General features: G+C 39.4%; 1 protein-coding gene across 1 annotated transcript in view; it reads right to left on the reverse strand.

Annotated features, from left to right (window-relative positions):
* Window positions 1–22223, reverse strand: part of TTN (titin) — a 509207-nt gene that overhangs the window by 240786 nt on the left and 246198 nt on the right. The window contains 11 exon segments of the mRNA XM_029605898.1: window positions 2834–2917; window positions 3252–3335; window positions 7654–7728; window positions 8278–8355; window positions 8959–9021; window positions 10674–10742; window positions 13327–13410; window positions 13729–13806; window positions 17397–17474; window positions 17656–17739; window positions 20422–20544. Of these exon segments, the coding sequence (XP_029461758.1) occupies window positions 2834–2917; window positions 3252–3335; window positions 7654–7728; window positions 8278–8355; window positions 8959–9021; window positions 10674–10742; window positions 13327–13410; window positions 13729–13806; window positions 17397–17474; window positions 17656–17739; window positions 20422–20544 (900 nt within the window).

Below are 22223 nucleotides of genomic sequence, written 5' to 3' on the forward strand. Positions count from 1 at the left end.
GGGCACGCATGTGCGTGCGGGTATCATATTTTATAATATGCACTCGGCGACGTGCACATGTCATAAAATTGGCGTGTCTAGGGTAATTTTCAAAGCCATTTCCAGAAGTAAAAACGCGTTTTGTTCATTTAACTTGTCTGTTTGAAAATTGCCCGCCATCAATATGGAGGGAAAAATACGCACATTATAGCCACAGAGAGGAGACATTTCTGAGGGCGTGTTTAAGTCAGGATAAAAAAGAATGCATACACATTGTTTTTTCAATTTTACAAGTGTACTTTTCAATCACATTTCTACCCACACAAAAAGCAGGCACAAATATTGCACATACTTTGTATTCACAGCAACAAAGTGAAAGTATGCACATGAGTTTGCTTTCATTATTGGTGCAAAGTCCAAATGTAAAAACTGTACATGGTATTTGCAACAATGTGGGCAGTTTGATCATTGCCCCCATTGTTCTTTTTTTTAAGACTTTCTTAGTTGCATACAAACAATATGTAAGAGTATTAAACGTCTACGGTGAAAACACAGCAAAGAAATTATATGCAGGCTACAAAACTCAAAAAAACAAACAAACCATGTTCAATGTGTACCACACAAACACAGATCAGAAACACTATGTTAATTATTATACACAATGTAAGGTTTACTGATATACAAGCCCAACAACTGTATACTATTACTCTCCTCATTTACAACATTGGGAACATACACGGCTTCTTCTGGGATAACTGACTTAGGCATTTGGGTCAATTTAAAGATATTAATATTTTAGGGCTCAATTTACCAAATAGCTATTCATGAAGGCCATTGAATAAAATAATTTCTTAATGAAAGCTAGGGGAGATGCTGTGTGGGAAACTGAATAGCAGCAAACTGGATGCAAATAAACATATAATGAAGCATTTCAGGCTTGCCGTGGTCCAAGCTGCGGAATTCATTAACATAAGCCCAATTATCCCTTTTCTGACATATAGCCACTCTGATAACATCTATACCTAACAGAAAAGGGTGAGGAAACCATATTGAGCATGCATGGGATGTGAGTGAGCACAATCTATAGGCAAGAAGCCAAAAATGCTTGACTAGATGCTATCTCTATACAGCTTCCTTTGGATACTCACTGAAACATTTATTCACCCCAGTTCCATAGTAGTCAATGGGGTAAACTCCAGCATTCAGAAACATGCAAAAATGCCTACTCATTACAATCACAAACAGAAAACTAGAGAGTATGAGAAACTTCTAGCATGCAAAGTCGCTATGTCTCCAAATGAAAAATAACCAAAATAAACCTTTTTCATCTGCACAGTCTTTATTCTGTATTATTGCCTCAAAGCTGTCCTCTCCAAGACTTTACACGTTAACAGTCACAACCTTTCCCTTAAACACACCATTGAATCCTCAATCCCCTTTTGCTGACATAGCCTCACAATTGCATAAATCCCTTTAAAACATGCTAGCAAAGCTAGGAACACTGACCAGTGGAGTTTCATCTGTCACACACAAGCGCTCTATCACTACAATACTAGGACTAGTATAAGGAAGAAGAAAACTACCCCTGTTGAATCCTCTTACCATTCTAGTAAATCCAGCACGTCTTGTCTCCTGTCTTTCTTTGTGATAAAGATACAGAATCACAGATACTGCTGATGCATATATTGTGTGCTCCTAGAGTTTTTGGAAGTTTTTCCACACAACCCAGATCCCATGAAGCAACTCTATCTGGTCCAAGAGTTGGAGAGGGGAGCTGCACTTCCTGCCTTCCCTAGAGGCAGATGTTAAGGGTGAAAAGGTGCCCTGATGGCTCATAAAGGACCCTGAAGGGTACAATGGCCTAGAGAACCATCTCTGGCAAGTGAAGGAGATCCATCACATATCTGTCACTTTCTATCATAGAGACAGATGTGTGAGTCCGTAAGGTATTTTCATGTGGAGTCTCTCTCTGTCTGGCATCCTAATATGGCATATACTGTGTTATCCTGTGTGCATATCATATGTTCCAACTTTTCCAGAGAGCATGCTTTTTCCTGTTTCTGTTGTGCCTTTTTGTGTGTGTTATGGCAGTGTTTCCTTTTTGTGTCTTGAGCATGATTCTTTGTTGAACTTGATGTTTCTATATTCTTGACTAGTGTCTGTCATGTTACTACTTCTACTTATTATTTCTATAGCACTACTAAATGTAAAGAGCTGTACACATATACAATCCCTGCTTCTTGGAGCTTTTTTCTTGCCTGTCCTAGTTATATTGTATGTCTTTTTTCTTTTGAGTTCCTGCCTCTGTATTCTTTGCTCTTTAGTTTAATTATTGTTCCCTTACATCTGAATTTTTTCTCACTTCTTTTCCCCTTACAATCCAGAGCATGCAGCAGTCTCTGCAAAGAGCTGGTATCCTGCAGACCAGGCATGCTCCAGTGGAAGCATGCATATACATGAATATCTTTTTGAGAATTTGAAAACACACCAAAGAATGACAGAATATCTCCATTTATGACAGTAGCTATTCAGGAAAACTCACTATTTGCCTCCTGAAGGCCAAAAGCACATTTAAAATACTAAATTACAAAAGCAAGATCATATAGTTCTAATCTTCTGAATTTTGTTGCTCCTTATTGAAGATACAGTGCAAATATATCATGAAAACACTAGACAAATATAGTACATTAGTAACTTGAATAGCATTTGACACCAAAGCACAAATAACTATAAGAACTGCAAATATAAAAGGACTACAAATGAAAAATACACCGATTTTAAACAGATTAAACATTCAGATTACACATTTTAGATAAATGGCCACAAAACAAATTAGGATTGTTAATAATGGTACCTTTGGCTGGTGGAACTTCTACTTTTTTAGGAACTGCAACTGGTACTTTTTCCTCTGGGACAGGTTTCTTTGGCACCTCAGGCACTTCAAAGATATTAATTTTAAGAACCTTAAAATTTGCCACACAAAAACTTTTTCTCATAAAAAAAACTTTATTTTACTGTAAGAACTATAAATCTTTTTCAGTACCACATAACAGCAGTCAGAAAATTGAAGTAAGGAAATTGTAACACCCATCTGGTCATTTTAAATTGAGGTGAAACATTTTATGGTCACTTACACAAAGAGTACAAAAAGACCTAGTATATGCCGTGCTGCAACTCACGATATAGAGTAACTTGCACAACACAAATCTTTACACTGTAGAGATGAAAGACAAGGACATTTTTAAAGTGCACTGATTCAAGAACTGATGTACCTTTAGCTGGTGGTGCTTCTGCTTTTTTAGGAACTCTGGCAGGTATTTTTTCTTCAGGGACAACTTTCGTGGGTACCTCAGGCACTTTAAAGGATAACAAGTTTAAGAATGCTGAATATTCAGCTCATTTATCCTGAAATACATTTTCATCTAAGAATAAGAAATTGAATAATGTGAAGGATAACCAGTCATTCCATGAAGCATTCACTTGATGACTGTTTGCAAAAGTACTTGCATTCTTTACATGGACCAATCACAAAACATACACTCAAAATGATAATGCAACCTTGATTGGATAATAAACTGTACTTTCATACACCCTTAATTAAGCTACCCTAAAATACATTTGTTAGAATACATATAGATAAAAACCAATGGAGCACAAAAAAAAAAAAAGAATCATGATATGGAAGTAAAACTGTATGTTTTGCCACAGTGTTAAGAGTTTATGTACAATATGAGAAATGAACATACTTGCAAGAAACAAGTTATTTTAAATACACTATTCAGTACCCAGTTACAGTATATTAAATGTGCTAAATGGCTGATATAAAAAGAATGACTCAGGCAATCTGAAGTCGATTATATTTATCCTCAAAAAGCATAGGGATGATGTTGAAAGTTATTCAAATCAAAACATCCATTCTGAGGGTTATTTTCAAAACCATTACCAGGGAACCATAGTGGTTAACCCATGGAAATGGGTTATTTACATATTAATCATCCTATATGTAGGTAAAATTATGCACACGGTTTTTCTATATATTATAGTGGAGGCATGCCTGGGGAGGGGGTTTGATCGGAGGAGAAAGCAAAATGCTTAGTTTGGATTTTTAAAACTATTTATGTTAATGGAATTGCTGTAAAAACAGAGGACAGTGCAGTTTCTAGAATCCAAGGCTGCATAGTTTTACCAAAGGTAGGTCTTGTCAGATAAATCTGATCAATTTCTTTTATTGGGTGACCATAGATTTGGATCAGGACAAAATGCTAGCTGTAGTGTACTTGGATTTCAGTAAGGCCTTTGACATTGTTCCTCACATGTGACTTATAAATAAACTGAATATCATTGATATAGGCCCTTAACTGACTGACTGGGTTAGAAACTGGTTGAGTTGGAAGCAACAAAGGGTAGTAGTAAATGGAATTCATTCTGAAGTGAGCGACATTACTAGACATTACAGGGATTTGTCCTTGGATAGGTTCTTTTCAACATTTTCGTGAGTGACGTTATGGAAGAATTGTCAAGAAAGATTTGTCTTTTTGCAGATGATACCAAAATATGCAACAGAGTAACAGGAAGGTGTGGAAAACATGAGACGGGATCTACCAAAGTTTGAGGAACAGTATAGTATCTGGCAGCTAAGATTTAATGCCAAAAAATACAAGTCATGAATTTGGGCTGCAAAACCCAAGGGAGTAATACAGTAAAGGAGGGTGAAATTTTTCTAATCACAAAAGAAGAGCAGGATCCAGGGGTGATCATATTAAATGATCTTAAGATAGCCAAACAGTAGATTAGTCAATGGCAAAAGCCAGAAGGATGCTGGGCTGCATAACGAGAAGAATGGGCAGCAGAAAAAAAGAACGTGATATTGCCCCTGTGAGCCATCTTTTGGAGTACTGTGTGTATTTCAGGAGACCGCTTCTTCAAAAGAATAGAGTCTGTCCAGAAGGTGATTACAAAAATGGTCAGTGGTCTTAGATTTAAAGCATAAAGGGGTGATAAGATAGAGACAATTAAATATATCTAAAGTTTTCATGCACAGGATTCAGGATTCTTCTAAAGAAAAGGAGGAGTCACGGGATAAGAGTGAAAGAGGGTAGACTCAGGAGTGATGTAAGGAAATATTTCTTTTCACACCAGTAGTAGTCATCCAGTAGTCAGCCAGGATTTGAATTCAAGAAAGCATGGGATAAACACAGAGGATGTTTGAGTGGTGGTAGAGATTGTAAATATTTGGTGTGGATGGGTAGACTAGATAGGCTGTATAATCTTTTTCTGCTATCATGTTTCAATGACTCACTTGAGAAGTTAGTGCTGGTACTTTGCCTTATTATAACAATGACTGGCAATATGTATATGTGTGTGTGTGTGAACATACTGCAGTATTATAGCAGGATGAAAAAATGCACAACATTTCTTTCTTATTAGGAGATGATTTCCCTAATCTTTCCAGAGGAAACAAAAGCTGACAAAATGTCTGCACAGATCTTATTTTAGAATTATGCTCATAAGAGAACTTTTTAAACAAGCGATAAAACTAAAAGGAATAAAGTAGCAAGAAACAAAAAAAAAAAGCAGAAACAAAAATAAAGACTCTAGAAATTGTTAGAAATAAAAATTAGGGGAGGGTGAAAAGCCCAATTTATCTGTGATTGGATTAGTAGAAAACTGGAACTCGAGTCTTGAGAGAGCCCTTGATCAGGTGGCTCCTGTCAGAGAGGTTTTCATGTGTGTGGCTAGTAAAAGGGCTCCTTGGTTTACAAGAGTCTTATTATTAGAATGGCAGAAGTTATGAAGATCTGAAAGAAAATGGCATAAATATCCAAGTGATGAAATGCAGATCTATAGAAAACATATGCATACTTATAGATCAATGTGTAAGACAGTCCGGGGGGAATATTTTGCCAAAATGATTGAGAAGGCGATGAGCCGTCCTATGATTTTGTCTGTTACTGTTCAGAAGTTAACCTCTGGTCATGCTATGGATGTAAAGGATTATGCTTTCTATGAAGAGTTAGTTGATTATTTAGTGACAAGGTTGCCAAAATTTATGCTAGTGTCCGAGTAGGGTGTGGGAGTGATGAAGTTGAACTTATAGGATTGAATGTTGAAGCGATATGATCTGATTTTAGAACAGTTTCTTTGAGGGAAATAACTAGGATAACTGATCATCTAAAATCAACTTTGGCTTATCTAGATCCTTGTCCTTTTTATTTAATTAGAAATTTAAGGCAGGATTCTTATGAGTTAATTAGGACGATAGTTAATGTGTCACTTAAGGAGGGAATTTTACTATCTCAATTAAAAGCAGCAACTATTAGACTGATTGAAAAAGATATTAAGTTATCCTCCAAAGATCTGTCTAACTTTAGATCGGTTTCTAATCTTCCCACATTGACAAAAATTATTGAGAAATGTGTCTTGGTTCAGTTGGAGGATTTTTTGGAGGAGGCCTCAGTGCTGAATGAAGGCCAATTTGGATTTTGAAAAAATTATAATACAGAATTACTGTTATTGACTTTGATGGATAAGCTGCATCAGTTATTAGATCAGAATTGTACTGGGGTTTTGTGCACCTGGACATTGCTTTGGCATTTGATACTATCTCCCATCAAATGCTGATTTCACCTTTACATGAGTATGGTTTAGATGGAGTGGTCTTGAGGCGGTTTACCTCTTTTCTCCATGGGAGAACGCAGTGGGTGCAGATTGGATCCTTGTTTTCATCATGGAGAAAGGTATTGGTAGGGGTTCCACAAGGCACTTGCCTGTCTGCAGTTCTTTTTAATCTGTTTTTGGTGCCGACTGGAAGCCTGATAAATCATTGGGACTGGCATATTATATATATATATATGTCGATGATTTACAGATTTTTGTGCTAAGTAGAAAGGATGGGAAAATACCAGAAGTTAGAATACAAGATATTTTGAATGTAATTCGGGGTTGGCTTTTAATTAATGGTCTGTTTTAAATGTTGAAAAAACCCAAATTCTATGGGTGAGCAAACAATTACCTTTAAATAACATCTTAAGTGTACAGTATGATGGGGAGGTATTACCAATACAATTTTATATTAGAGTTTTGGGGATTTATGTAGATTCGCAGTTGATGTTTACAATGTTATAAATTGTTATAATACTCAAATAATCATTGTGTGGTGGCCAATACTTTTGTTTTGTATACTCCATCGTGTATTTTATGATCTTCAGGAGCAAAGCTGTTTTTATTTATTTTTATTTAAGGTTTTTTTATACCGGCATTCAAGAACTCGTTGGCTTTGGCTTTACCTGCCTTGGGGACTTTTAGATTGCAGAAGACACAAGAGAGGGTATTGTCTTATGTATGGTCTAAACTATGGAATACACTTCCATTGAGGCTTAGAGAAAAGAAAGATATTACACTTTTTAGAAAAGGTTTAAAGGCTTGGTTGTTGAAGGAAGCGTATCTGTGATTTTAAAATGCTGATGATTTTATGTTCTTAATGTTTTTATATGATGTGTTTTATGATTTATGACTGTTTGTTTATTATGAACCGCACTAAACTCTTGTTGTGGAAGTAGTGGAATATGTGTATGTAAATAAATAAACAAATAAATAAAAGATGATGCCAACACAAACAAAAGCACAAACAGTTAACGATGAGCATTCTAACAACTATGCTGAATTTTAATGTACCTTTGACTGGTGGAGGTTCTACTATTTTGGAAACAGCAACAGGTATTTTTTCTTCTGGAACACGTTTTACGGGAACTTCAAAAGATTTAAATATTAAATATAAGACTGCTGAATTGCTATAATCAAAATATTACTGGAACCTATGAAGATTTATATAAGAGTACCGGAACAATCAGCAATAACATGAAACACCAAACATATACTATATCACAAGTGTAGACAAATCAGCAGCAGTTTTATACATCAAACAATAAACAAATGCCATATAAAACTATTAAGACTAAAATACTTTCTACAGTTTTCAGTATGCCTAAATGTATCTATATTTGGTGGAATGTTCTTAAGACACTTCTGGCACTTTAAATGCATTATAGATGTGTAGGAAATTGTAAAATAATAGAAAAAAACCCCATTGAGAATAGTTTTGAATACAATGAGAACATGACAACATCATCAAGACGTACGTTACATTTAGGAGTTTCTAAACTACAGACAGAAAATTCAAAACAGCTGGACATATACACAGATGTACTGAAAATTCAAATTCATCTGCATGAGACAAATTTGTAAAGAAACAAGAGGACCACACAATTAACAACTCGTTTGTAAATTAAAGAGATGTACCTTTTTTGGGTGGGGCCTCTTCTATTTTAGGAACTGGTACTTTTTCTTCAGGAAGAGCTCTCTTAGGAACCTCTGGCACTTATAAAGAAATTAATTTAAAAAGTAATAGATTGTAATGATAAGAATATTATCAAATATTTTTAAACTTCATAACTGTGCTAAGACCCTGGGAGAAGAGGGTGATCTCTGTCATTGCTCAATGGTAACAATAGCCAGACTCAGGTGCAGTACACTGGGTTCTGGAGGTAGCTGCATCTTGTTGGCACTTGGCTAAAAAATATCATGTACTAGCTAGGCTGAATGAGATTATAAAAAATAGGATAAAGCATGCCTCCCTGACTAGGTAAAAGTGAAGGAAAGCTCATGGCATCAGAATGCAATATAGGCTGGCTTAGATTGGGCTGGAAGCCTGAAAGAGTAGGAGAGAAAACTGCAGGACCAAAAATGCACTTAAAATAATTAATTAACTAAGTGTGCTAAGAACATGATGTATTTCTAAAAATAATAAATGATTATATAATTAAACATCATTATTAAAAGATGTTCCACCCACAATATGTTACTTAACCTTTGAAAAATAAACTTTTATTTTAAAAATATTTTAAAAAGAAATATTTTATTTAAAAAATATTTTAAAAAGAAATAATAAGTTGATCAATATTTAGCATGAAATATATATACCTTTAGCTGGGACAGCACCTGGCTCTTTTTCTTCTGGGACAACTTTCTTAGGCACCCCAGGAACTTTAAAGACAGAAATAATTCTGAGATGTTTTTTCATCCTTCATTTTTCCTATTTTTAAACCATCTCCTCCCCAGACGGCATGCTCTGTCTTCTCTGAGATGGCATGCTCTGTCTTCTCTGAGACTAACCCTTAGCGTTGCTTCTTCAGTTGGAATTACCACAGTTGTGCAGCTATTTTACCTCCTTCCCTGAGGATCGAGTGCATTGTAGTGTCAGAAGATCAGGGGAGGCAAAACATACCCTATCACTCACTACTCATTTCTCATATCTTTAGCTTTTATTCATTTCTTCAGTCAAACATTTTTGTTGTAAATCTTGAAAAACTTTATGCTTGGACAACTGTAATTCCTAGGTGTTTCCTTGAAGCTTTTCCTCACAGAGTTTTGTTGAAGAAAGTCAACTATTTGAGCAGCCAAGGTAGGATAGTCCAATATTTCTCAATTACAGCCATCAATGTGTTTTTTTTTTTGCCACAACTGCTGCCATCAGGGCTTTTCTGCTGTCCAGCTCTCTGCCTAATCACAACTGCTTCTCTGGCTCTGCACAACTCTCAGTGAGTTTGAGTTATGCAATGCTTACACTCCCACAATAGCCTCCAAGAAAGAGAAAAGTGCAGGAGTGGAGCAGTGACGAAGGTCAAACAGTGAGCAAAGAAGCGGAGCAGAGGGAGTGCAGATAAAGTAGCAGCAGCAGTCAGGAATGGGGCATGCACTTTCCTTCCTTCTCCCTGATGCAGTTTTCCCAAACCATGTACTCCCCTCCGATGACCTTAATTCCCCATACACTTTCCTACTCCCCCTCTACCAGCAATCCTCTAATATCTTCCTCCCTGACTGGTAGAAGAAAAGTAGGGCAAATAACTTTCCTCTTGTCGGCAGCATCTGCCACTTCTACTTAGTGAAGTCTTGAATAGTGACACAGAATAAGCATCAGGAGGGAGTTATGTTACTCTTCTCCTCTTCTGTCATGTGGGGGATCATGGAAGAAGATGAAAACATGGGGGGGGGGAAGGATTGGGGGTGAGGTAGATGAGTGCATGGAGGGGAGGCTCGAGGGAGGGATGGGTGAGTGCATGGAAACCGGGTCTGGACGGGGGATCAGGCGTGGGTAAGATTATCTGACTTGGGTCAGGGTCTAGGTGAGTGCATTGGGGGAAGCACTGTGAAAGCAGCCACCTGCAAGACGGGTGCATGCTATTCACTGCCCATTCATGCCAACTCATGGCGGTAGTGGTAGGGTACCATGCTGTTGAAAAGCACAGAATAATACGGTAAACTCCCACTGCCCCTCCCCCTGACAGCCCAGGGCAGGGGAAAGGAGGCATAGTAAGTGCAGGGCGTGGTTCCTGGAAAGAAGGGGAATGGGGGCATGGATGCCTGTTTGGTGTTTTATCATTGCACCCCTAGGGGAGAAGGAAGCCCGGCAGTAAGCAAGCCGCTCATGAACTTTAACGATATATACATTATTTAGAATATTATTAAATTATGTATCATTTTAAACTGCCATTTACAGCAAATTAGATACACATCTACTTCAAATTAAAAAGTGAAAATTCCTGCTGACCATGTTTATATGTAACATGAACTAAATAACCAAAGACTAATATAGACTTAAGGACATCTTTACAAACGTAAACTAACAGTTCATTTACCTTTGGCTGGTGGAACTTCCCTTCTCTTTAGAACAGATACTTTTTCCTCTTCGACAGGTTTCTTAGGTACTACAGGAACCGAAAAGCATTCATTTTATGAATTAAAATGTAACACCATTTTTCATATAATTTGCCAGTTACAGTTTCTAAACAAAGTAAACAGTAAGGAAAATCTCAAACAGAATTTAGGAACAATGAAGGAAGTGACATGTCAGCTAATAAACATATTTGGTGGTAATTTTCAAAGAGATGCACAGGGATTGCGTGCATAAACGCAGCATATAAACCTCGAAAGTACATGCACACTGGCAGTGTTACGTGCAAATGTGAAAGGGGAAAAAAGGGATGGTTTAGGGGGCCATTTGGGATGGGATTCATTGCATACACAAGTTGCTATTTTGTAGGTGGTATTCACGCTTGTTCATACACTTTTACACCTGCTAATTGACATCTGCAAGTGAAAATACACTTGTCTTTTGTCTGAAGTTTTTGGGTTGGGCAGGCCTCAGTGAACAGGTGGGGTTCAGAGTGAAGTGCTGGAAGGTCAAGGTGAACTGGTGAAGGTCTGGGTGAACTGGTAGAGGTATCGATGAACAGATTAGTCCAAGTACGTACACAAGCATTTTCAGAAGAGTACACACATACTTTATAAATAGGGACTTCATTTTCAGTTTTTATTTTATTTTTACTGAGAATTTAAATGCTATAACGAAAAACATCAGAGGATAAATGACTCTGTTATAGCATACAAGAGAAAGGTTAGTGGAAAAGTCATGTTTCTTCTAATTTTTTTTTGTTATAACATTGAAATTCCCAGGAAAAATAAAAACTCAAAACAAAGATACCTTTTTACAAAATAACTGCCTCCGTGTTTAATTCTAGGTTATTTTGTGCAAATTGTTACAATAGCGCCTGAATTTTCGATGGCCTGTGCGCATTAAAACCGGGGGTTACGCACGTGGCTGGGCCATGTTCAAGCCGAGCGCATTTTAGATACGGCCCAGCCACGCGTGAAACCCGATACGCGCAGAAGTGCTGGGCCAGCAAAAAAGGGGTGCGCCGGAGAGTGTGGTCTGGGCAGGAAGGGGCGGGGCAGGGGCCGGATGGGACTACAGCCATTAGACTCTGTCCTGGGGAAGCGCACTACTGGCAGCCGGCTGGCGCATGTAACTTACTTCTGTTCCGAAGGAGCAGCTAAGTTATAAAACAAAAAAAAAATAGGGTGGGTAGGTAGGTAGGGGTTAGGGGTCGGTGAGGAGAGGGGAAAAGGTAGGAATTCGTTTCATTATACCTTTATTCTTAAACATCTCAAGCAGAAGGTGCAAGGGGCCATGATGAAGATCATCCCACCCCGGCCCGATGACAACAGGAGGCCATGAGTGTATGTGTGTGAGCTTGTATATGTGTGTGAGAGCCAGTGTATGTCTGAGAGCCTATGTTTGTGTGCATGGGTGTGTGACTGTGTGAGAGCCTGTGTGCCTGTGAATGTGTCTGTATGAGAGCCTGTGTGCTTCTGTGTTTGAGTGCTTGTGAGAACCCATGTGTCACATATAAGCTCTCACATGCACACACACAAAAACACATATATACACACATAGGGGCAGATTTTCTAAGGGGTACGTGCGTAAGATACGCGCGTAACCCCAGAAAAGCTGCCCCTTCCACCCCCTACGCATACCGAGCCTATGTTGCATAGGCTCGGCGGCGAGCACAAGCCCCGGGACGTGCGTAAGTCCCGGAGCTTTCCTGGGGGGGGCATGTCAGGGGCTTGTTGGGGGGGCATATTGCGGCCGTTGCGTCATCGGGGGCGTTCTGGAAGTGGGGCCGTGGGTGTGGTTCCGGCCCAGGGGCATTCTGGGGGCGTGGATGCGGCCTCTGGACCAGCCCCCGGACCGGAACATGGCGCGCCAGCAGGCGTAACTTTTGAAATAAAGGTGGGGGGGGGGAATTAGTTAGGGCCAGGGGGCTGGTTAGTTAGGGGAAGAAAAGGGAAGGTAGGGGGTGCAGGAAAGAAAGTTCCCTCCAAGGCAGGCTGCGCAGCTCAGCGTGCGCAGGCTGCCGATTTTGCGCAGCCTTGCGCGCGCCGATCCCGGATTTTAAAGATACGCGCAATTGGCGTACTTTTGTTCGCGCCGGTTGTGCGAACAAAAGTACGTGTGCGTACTTTTTAAAAATCTGCCTCATAATGTATCTGTAAGTGAGAGGGACCGTGTATATGTTAGAGATTGCAAGATGGAGCTGGGCTTTATTTGATGGGTCCGGGACAGACACTGAATGAATTGGGGGGAGGGGGGGCAGTACAGTCATTTTTCGTACAGGGCAGCAAAAAACCTAGCACTGGCCCTGCCAAAGCGTACGTCCAACTGCACGTAAACCTGTGCACTAGGCTGAATGCACTTTATTGCATCGGCCTCTACATGCACTTAATGTGGGTAAAACCTATTGATGATTCAATAACATACGAGTATTATAGCAATTTTCAAAAGCCTACATACATAGGTATAGTGCATGTCAACGTGTAAAACTCAATTTTAAGCATTAAATGCTTTTGAAAATCAGGCCCTTTGCTAAGGGAGCTGCTCCCTTTAAGAATAATGCCTATAACACTGGAAAAAAAATATGGTGCTTTTTTAATAATTAATATCAGTCATACCTTTACCAGGTGGAGCTTCTTCTAGTTTAGGTACAGCAACATGCACTTTTTCCTCTGGAACCAGTCTCTTAATGTCTTCAGGCACTTCAAAGATTAATAGTGAGAATTATGAGCTATATTAGTCAATATGATTACTGATAATGTTCTTATTTTCTTCTTGTAAGAGAATACTAAAACTAGTTATGAACAAAATGTTGATAAGGAACAGTGGTATGCACTGGAAGGGTTTTATCCCAGTCTAAGCTTAGCAAAAATCCTTGCTGAATAGGGTTATGAAGAATTATACTATAGATATACTTTGCTTTAAATAAATGCTCGATTTATTATTGGAGACCAGAGGAATATTAAAAGGGCAATTTTGAAATCTGAGCCCATATTTTTAAAATATTTTAACATTTTTACCTATTGAAACCTCTTCTTTTCTGTGAACAGCAATAGACACCTTCTCTTCAGAAACAGTCCACTGCCGTGCCTCTTGTACTGAGAAGAGAGTGTTCAGATTTGGTTTTGCTATTCTAGGACAACACTCATAATAAATACAATTTGGTAATACAGCATCACCCAAAACCATTTGGTATCTGTAAGTATGGTCGGGACAATTGAAGCAATAGCATATCCAATATACAGAGCAGGACTTTATAATCAAAATAGAATTGCACACACACACACACACACACACTGCACTATTAACAAAGATTGCACTTTTGCAGCTGTAAGAGAAGCAAGTAGTTTGTCAAGCATATCTTGCAATGCAAGTTTGAAGACATAGAAGCATACCAGAAAGCTAATGTTTTAAACAGTGCTATTTTGCATGCACTAATTGTTTTTTATTACACACTGGGGTAGATTTTAAAACCCCTATGCGGATTTACGCGCGCAGGGCACTCGTGCGCCGGCGGCCTATTTTGCATAGGCCGCCAGTGCACACAAAGCCCCGGGACGCGTGTAAGTCCCAGGGCTTCCTAAAAGGGACGGGAGGGGGCGTGTCCAGGGGGCGTGTCCGGGGCAGGGGGTGGTCCTGGGTGGGTCCGGGGGCGTGGTGACAGTTCGGGGCGGGGCGGGAGGGCGGTCCCGAGTCCCCCGGCACAGGGGGACTCGGGCCCTGCGTGCGTAAATCCGGGAGGATTTACGCGCGCAGAGGTTTTAAAATCTACTCCATCATGCAAAGGTTTGCCATGAAGTTATTTGAAAACACCTCCCCCCAACTTATTTTATTAAGGTAGTATTTTTGCAAAAAACATTTTGTAAAGTTAATTTTGTGCATAGTTAATAAACTGCTTTACATAATTTTGCATTGTAGCAGTGAATTAACTATTAATTTAAATCAAATTTTGCATGCATAAAGCTATGTGCTAAAATTTACTATTTGTGAAGAAGAAAAATTTCACAAGGACCTCTTCATGCACTACAACTGGAAATAGTGCATGCAGTTGCAAAAAACGGGCACTAATTCCCGTTTTAGTGTACAAAGTGGACTTTCAATATTTGTCTCCTTCTAGTACATTGGCCTCTGGTATTTTAACATATTTAATAAGAACAGTTCTGTAATAATGCTGAAAAGAATTTCTAAAACAAGAATGCGTACAAAGGGTTCAAACTTCAAATAAAAGTACACAGATACAAGATTTCACCTAATTCAACCCATCAATAGACGAAAAATGATATAATTTATGTATGTGGTCATGTCAAAACACATTTATCCTATGATTGCTATTTTGGTTTATCTCTCTTTAACAATCACATAAAAAAGTACATTCAGGAGTCCATGTGCAATTAAAATCTAGATCCATTGGTACATAACTGCAAAGGGATAGGCCGCAGTTCAACATTACACAATCTATATGTACCTGTTTTCCAACAGCTGCTGAGCAGACAGGCCTAATTTCAGAGGGTTATATTTAACCAACTAGATTTACCTGATTTAGAAGCTCATTCATGGACTAATCTGCGTAAAACTCTGTAAATGGAACGTTGCATGCTAAATCCCAACCTAGTGTGCAATATTCGTAATAACATGCACTATTTCAGCCTTTGGTGCACAAAGCACTGTTTGTGAAATTTTGCATGTTTGTAAGTAGTAAAATTTTGTACCTAGTCCAGAATGTGCAAAATTTTTATTCTAAAATGAATGAGCTGCTGTGATGCAATTTCATGCAAAACAGTTCATTAATTATTAATTTAGTGATAACCTTTATGGGACAAAGGCTTCATAGGCTGGTTTTTTTTTTTCAAAATTGTTTGCTGAATTTTGCTATTGGGCTAATTTGCAAATGTAGCAAAATTTCATGAGAAATTGCTGATCTCCCATGAAATATCCCAAAGGTTACTGAATGAGCCTTTTAGTTGGTTAGTGATGAAAATCAGCACTAATTATATTAATCCTCTACAAAACCTTCCCATCAAGCTAGCAAACCTCCTCCCTCCCTCCTCACTGTCATTTTAAACAAAATAGTACCCTACCAGTGAGATCTCCCCTCCATCTGTCCTTTCTATCACTTTTAAAAAGAATGTCCCCATGATCACATCTGCCCTCTCTTGCTCCCCACTCCATGTAATTAAAAAAAAAAGTTCCCATAGCCATATCTGCATTCTCTTCAGATTGTTATTAAAAAAAAATGTCCCCATGACTACAGCTGCCCTTCCTCCTATTTAAAAAATATTTCTGTGGCCAGAGCTGCCTTTAGTCCATTCCTTCTGTCAATTAAAACAAAATGGGGTGCATTTTATAAAAAAGTGCAAGCGCATAGTTTGTTCACTCACCAGGTGCAAGCAAAAGTACGCCGGATTTTATAAGATACGCTCGTAGCCACGCTTATCTTATAAAATCCGGGGTCGGCGCTGCAAGGGGGGGCACATTTGTGCACCTTGCGCACGCCGAGCCCTGTGCGCGCTGCCCGGAGGGAACTTTCCTTCCGCCTCCCCCCACCTTCCCCTACCTAACCCACCCCCCCAACCCTATCTACACCCCCCCACCTTTATTCCCAAAGTTACACCTGCTCGAGGCAGGCGTAACTCGCGTGCGCAGGCCGGCTGCCGGTGCGCCAGGTTCCGGTCCGGGGGCTGGTTCGGAGGCCACGGCCACGCCCCTGGAATGCCCCCGGGCCGGAACCATGCCCGCGGCCATGCCCCCAGAATGTCCCCGGATGACGCGCTGCCGTGACACGCCCCTGACACGCCCCAACACCCCCCCCCCCCCAGGAAAGCCCCGGGACTTACGCACGTCCCGGGGCTTGCACGCGCCGCCGAGTCTATAGGCTGGGTGCGCGCAGGGGGGGTTTGGGGTAGGTTTTCGGGGGTTACGTGAGTAACGTACATGCATAACCCTTTGAAAATCTACCCCAATGTCTCCAGGGTCTGGATCTCCCCTCCGTTCTACCTGCTCCCAAAAAAGCGAGTGCCTACCAGGGATTCCCTGTCTTCCTCCCATCTGTCCCAAAAAGGCTTACATGGGGGGAGGTTGGGAGTCTCCCTCTCGCCCTCCCTTCCTTCTGTCCAAACAACTGCCTTTCCCATATTAAAAACATACTAGAAACAGACAAAATATTTAAATGTCTCTCTTCTCCCTCCCTCCCTATATATATATATATATACTTATTTATATGCATGCTAGATTTTTCCCTGACAAGATCTTTAATATTAATATTCCTTTTTGAACAAGATAATATCAAGAGTTTTCCTATTTCTTTGTCCTTGATATACTTGCGTAATAAAGTACCTTTAGAGAGATTAACGATTTTTAGAAGGCTATGTTTGTTCAATGGTTCCCAAACCTGTCCTGGAGGACCCCCAACTAGTCAGATATTCAGGATATCTGTAATAAATATCCATGGGTTAAATTTGCATGCGATAGAGGCCGTATATGCAAATCTTTCTCATGCATATTCATTGCAGATATCCTGTAACCTGACAGGTCGGGAGCCCTCTAGGACAGGTTTGGGAACCACTGGTTTAGTTTGTATATATTTACATATATAGAAAGAGTCAGAGAAAGCTAAAGGGATGGATATAGGTGGTTATGCAATGTTGAAAGCTTTAAGAAAGGCCTCATTTTTTAATATAAGTAATAATACCTTTCTTTTCTGTAACCTCTTCATGTATCAGAGCTGGTGAGGGTTTTCCAGGTACCCCTTTTCTTGAAACTTCGTATTCTTAAAAAAATACATATTTCTTAAATTTTGTTTTATTTTAGCAAGACCAAAATAGTACTACACTGATTTTAGAGACAACATAATGTTTAGATCAATATTACATTGCATGCACTGTGAGAATTTATAAAGAAAAATGAAGTTGTCCCACAACAATCAGCAAAGAATTAGAAAGGAATGATACCTCTAGCAAGGGTGATTTCCTCTTCTGCCATTCTTCTAGCTCTTTCAACACGCTCGTCAACAGGTTTCCTAGGAACTCCAGGCTCTTTAAAGACATTTCATTTACAGTATTTTACATAGTGTTATAGAACAGTGTCATTCTGCTAAACATCAAATAGCATGAATACTTAAATACTTATGTTCTGATCCATGGTCCATCATTAACATTATTATTCCATATAACACTATAGGATAGAACATCATTGTGAATCAGCATTCATAGTAGCTGACAGAATAAAAGTGGTATAAAAATTAGAATCTTTTATTGTAATTTTACTTCTTATTTTCTATCCTGTCACCTACATGTAATGTTCTAATGGCTTTTTTATTCAAGTAAACGATAAATAACTATGAAAATAACAAAATATGTGTACATAGCACACATATTTGTACTAATTCCACACATTTGTTTGATGGATCCAAATTAGATATGTTTTAGGTATATGTTACTAGAAAAATGTTTTTCAACAACATGGTTGCTTTTCAGAAACAGTGTTATGAGTGTCACCAAAGTGTCCTTTACTGTCTTCAGAGTCTTTACAGATGCTGGATGTATGAGATCAAAGACAGTAAAACTGTGTAGTATTCCCTGACTCTCCCCAAAGGAAGGTGTCTGTTGAGGAGTGAGTTCCACAAAACCCATGAGCCCACTTTGGCTCATATTCTTTTGTCCACTCTTTCATCCTGGAAAGATGGCTGAGGCTTAAGGTTGGAGCCCTCAAGCCTTCCAGCGGGACAGAGTTTTCTTGGGGGTTGAAGGAGGTAGTGAAAAGGGAATTAATCCCATACTCCTTGGATTTCAGTGAGGATTTGCCTTGGGTGATTGAAAGTGGATGTCTAGTTGGCATCAGAATAATGAATGCCAGACTTGGAGTATCTACTTGTGAGTTGCTGCTCAGCAAAGTATTAGCAGGAGCTCAATTGTATCTATTCAGGATACTATTCCAGTTCATCTACCAGACCAGAAAGAGGTACAAGTAAGTAAAAAGCCCAGGGAAAGTCTTTCCCCACAGGAGTGGTTGGTGAAGAAAAGACCTACTTATTTGAAGATTTGAATTTACTGTGAATCGGGACTGTCTTTTGTTTTTCTGTATGGATTGGGCTATTCTCCAGTGTCCACGCCACTGAGTTTATTCATCTGCATCAGATACTCCAGTTAAGGATTTGTTTTGAAGGCTGTGTGACACTGTATTATTTTTACTGGAAGGGGCCAGAAGACTTGAAAGACTTTACCTTTCCCTCTGACAGGGAAGTACCTGAATGGGCCACAACTTGGCCCCAGCATGCCCAAGTGTGTCTCTACATCAGAGTAGCTAGACGCAATATGAATGGGCACACAAACATTTTCTGATTGGTTTGTTCATTTGGTTCGTTCTTTTTTAGTATGTGTTCTTTAAAATTATTTCATTAATTTCAGTATTTTATGCATGTAAATGCCATTTTTCATGCTTACAATTGAACTTTATGCATCTAGTTGTTACACTTATAAAAATCAAATTTTAAGCCCATAAAATTTTGAAATGAATGAAAATGAAAGCATATCACTTCTACACAAACGTATTCTAATGCAGTAGCACACCATGACTAAGCAAACTCTGTGGGCCAACTGGTCTTTACTGCAGTCATCTCTAATGTTACAGAGCTACTGTAGACAAATGCAGTTAAGTTTCAAAGGCAAAGGACGTTTACTCACACACTGGGCCCTGTAATCACATCGTACTAAGATACCAATTTAACAAACTCTATTAATGCATGTTAAATGCCTGCCATAATGGTAAAACATTTTTCCATTACACATTAATTTTTGTACTAACATTTAAATGGACTGTTTATTATGCACAATTTTACTACTCAGCTCATTTAAATGTAATGCACACTGTGTTGACACAGCCATTAACACAAATCCTGAGCTACAATTGTAAAGATATAATTTTTTTTTTTTAATTTTTGCAAAATACTTTTTTAATAGCCGCAAAAATAGAAACAAATACATTTTACATCTAGAAAAACATTCTCAATATAGCCATCTGAACAAGAACAATTATGCGTATTCGTGCCAGTAGTGCTTTTAACATGTAATTTATCAAGAGACTTTATGCCCTTTAATGAATTGCATGGTAGCTATGCTTCTAATTATGGCCCTCATTTTCTAAAGTATCGCAGGCCTGCGATACTTTAGGAAATGAGGGGCAGGGGGCCGAAACGGGGGGCGGGCCTGTGCTAGCCGGCAGCGATCGCACAGTCGCGGTGCGATCGCTGCCGGTTTCGCACCCAATAGCGCCACCATAGGAGGTGTAGCTATTGGGAGTGAACGCGGACGCGAAAAGGGCCTTACCTTTTCATTGTCTGCGGCGGCTTCGCAGAGTTGGCCCCAGTGACGCCCCGACTCCTCCTCTTCCGGGGCCGACTCCGCCCCGATTTTGGTATCGCACGCGAAAAGGGACATTTCTCGTGCAAAACGTCCCTTACCATGTGCGATACATTTAGAAAATAAGGCCCTATGTGCATTTAAATTGTGCGTTAATGTCCATATTTAACACTTCCTTAAAGTGGATGGCAAACAGATACATGTTACACCACTTACATTGCTTGGCTAAGTACAATCCATGAGAGCAATACAATACTTTGTCTACCACAGAATTTTAGGCTGACACAAAAACAATACCCAACTACGTGAACGGTGCAAAAAAAAATGTAGAAAATATGTGATACCAATTGTATTCTATACCTTCAAGTTCTTCTTCTTCTTCCCACTCTTCAGCTTCTCTACCCGCACGTTCCTCTTCTTCTTCCTCCTCTTCCCACCGTTCATCTGTAACTGCTGGTGTTATGCCTGGCACTCTCTTGCCAACTTGAACCATTAAAATAAGAATAAATATACCTTGATTGATTTTAAGGAAAAATATACAAGGCACAGTACATTGTCACTTCAAAAAAACATATCCTCACGTAGTTGTAAAGAACATTGTAATACTTGGAAATGAACGGTAGGGATGTGCATTTGTTTCTAATTAATGCTGTTTTTGTACAGAAAAAGTTGCTTTATGGTTTGTTAGAAATGGAATAAACCAAAAGTCAACTTACCTGACAATATCCAAAAATTTTCAGATATTTTTGGTTCGTTATCAAAAAATAAGAGGCCCTCCCAGGACCTCTCTGTCCACCCCCTCCCGGAGTGGAAAAGGAGCCTCTCCAACTGCCACCTACCTCTTCTGAAGGGGCAGGAGCAGTCTTCACTCCTTCTTGCCTCAGAGGCTCCAGATGCAGAATGGCACCAGTCAGCCCTGAGGTCAATGCTATATAGTTGTACGCGAAAATGGCACCGGTCGTTGCCAAGACTGGCACCATTTTGTTTGTGGCCCCACACTTTACAATCATAAACTTTGGTGCCAGCCTCAGAGTTGGCAGGTGCCATTCTGCATCAGTAGCCAGCAGGTGAAGAGCAACTAAACATCCCTCCCGCCTCTATCTACATTGCAGAAGATCCCATGGAAGGAATAAGTGGCGGCCAGGGAGGCCCTGGCTCACTTCTAGGAGCAGGGGTTGGGCTCATCTGAGGTGATAATGGTAGCAGAAACGGGGGCGTCCCAGGGAGGCTTCACTTCGGCTCTTTATCGTTATTTTCATTTAATGTTTATTTTGGTTTGGAAAATGAACCAAACTGAACTAAGCATTAAACGAACCAAAACCCAAATTAAAAAAAAATAAATAACCATAACAAAACGTTTTCTGTTGCATTTCCCTAATGAACAATACTATGGCAACTGAGCAGAAATGCAGAACTGTAAAGGTTTCTATTTTTATTATACTGTGTTTTAGCATAAAAAATGATAAATCATAAGCAGAAGTTCCTCCTAGCACTTGGATGGCAAGCCATTTTGAACTGTGGTAATAAACTTGGGCTTATCCATGTCCCTAGGGTAGAAATATGTTTGTGTACTAAACTAAATCTAGACTAGTACACCAAAAGTATTAAAACCAGAACATAGTGGGGAAATTCTCTGCAGGGGTATTGAACTGGATGCCAAAATATCAAGAGAAAACTCAAATCTTCTTTTGTGTGAATCTTTAGGAGGACTAAACCTTGCCTAGATCTAGTTTTGTAGTAGTTTTTAAAGCACTTTGCTAAGATCTCTAATGTGGACCTGCAGCCTCAGTGCTTGAATTCTTTTTCATGCTTGGTTGCTTTTAAATCAGCAATGAAATGACCTAGGACAATTTTCAAAGCCATTTCCATGGATAAAACAGTGCTTCACCTGTAAAAATGGGCTTTTTAGGACCTGTTCACCCAATATGCAAGAAAAAGTAGGTAAGTAGGGTCTATGTGCACATACTTTTACCTGTAATGTGAAGAGGTGTTCATATGGGTGGGGTCTGGAATTACAAGCGTACTTTGGCATTTTCAAAGGTATGCAATGCCCCCCCCCCAAAAAAAAAAACCCAACAAATTATGCATATACATTAGCAAGGTAATTTTGGTGGGATAATTTTCAAAAGGAAAGTTTGTGCATACTCTTCCTTTGAAAATTA

The sequence above is a fragment of the Rhinatrema bivittatum genome, chromosome 6 (assembly GCF_901001135.1).
Source record: "Rhinatrema bivittatum chromosome 6, aRhiBiv1.1, whole genome shotgun sequence".
NCBI lineage: Eukaryota > Metazoa > Chordata > Amphibia > Gymnophiona > Rhinatrematidae > Rhinatrema > Rhinatrema bivittatum.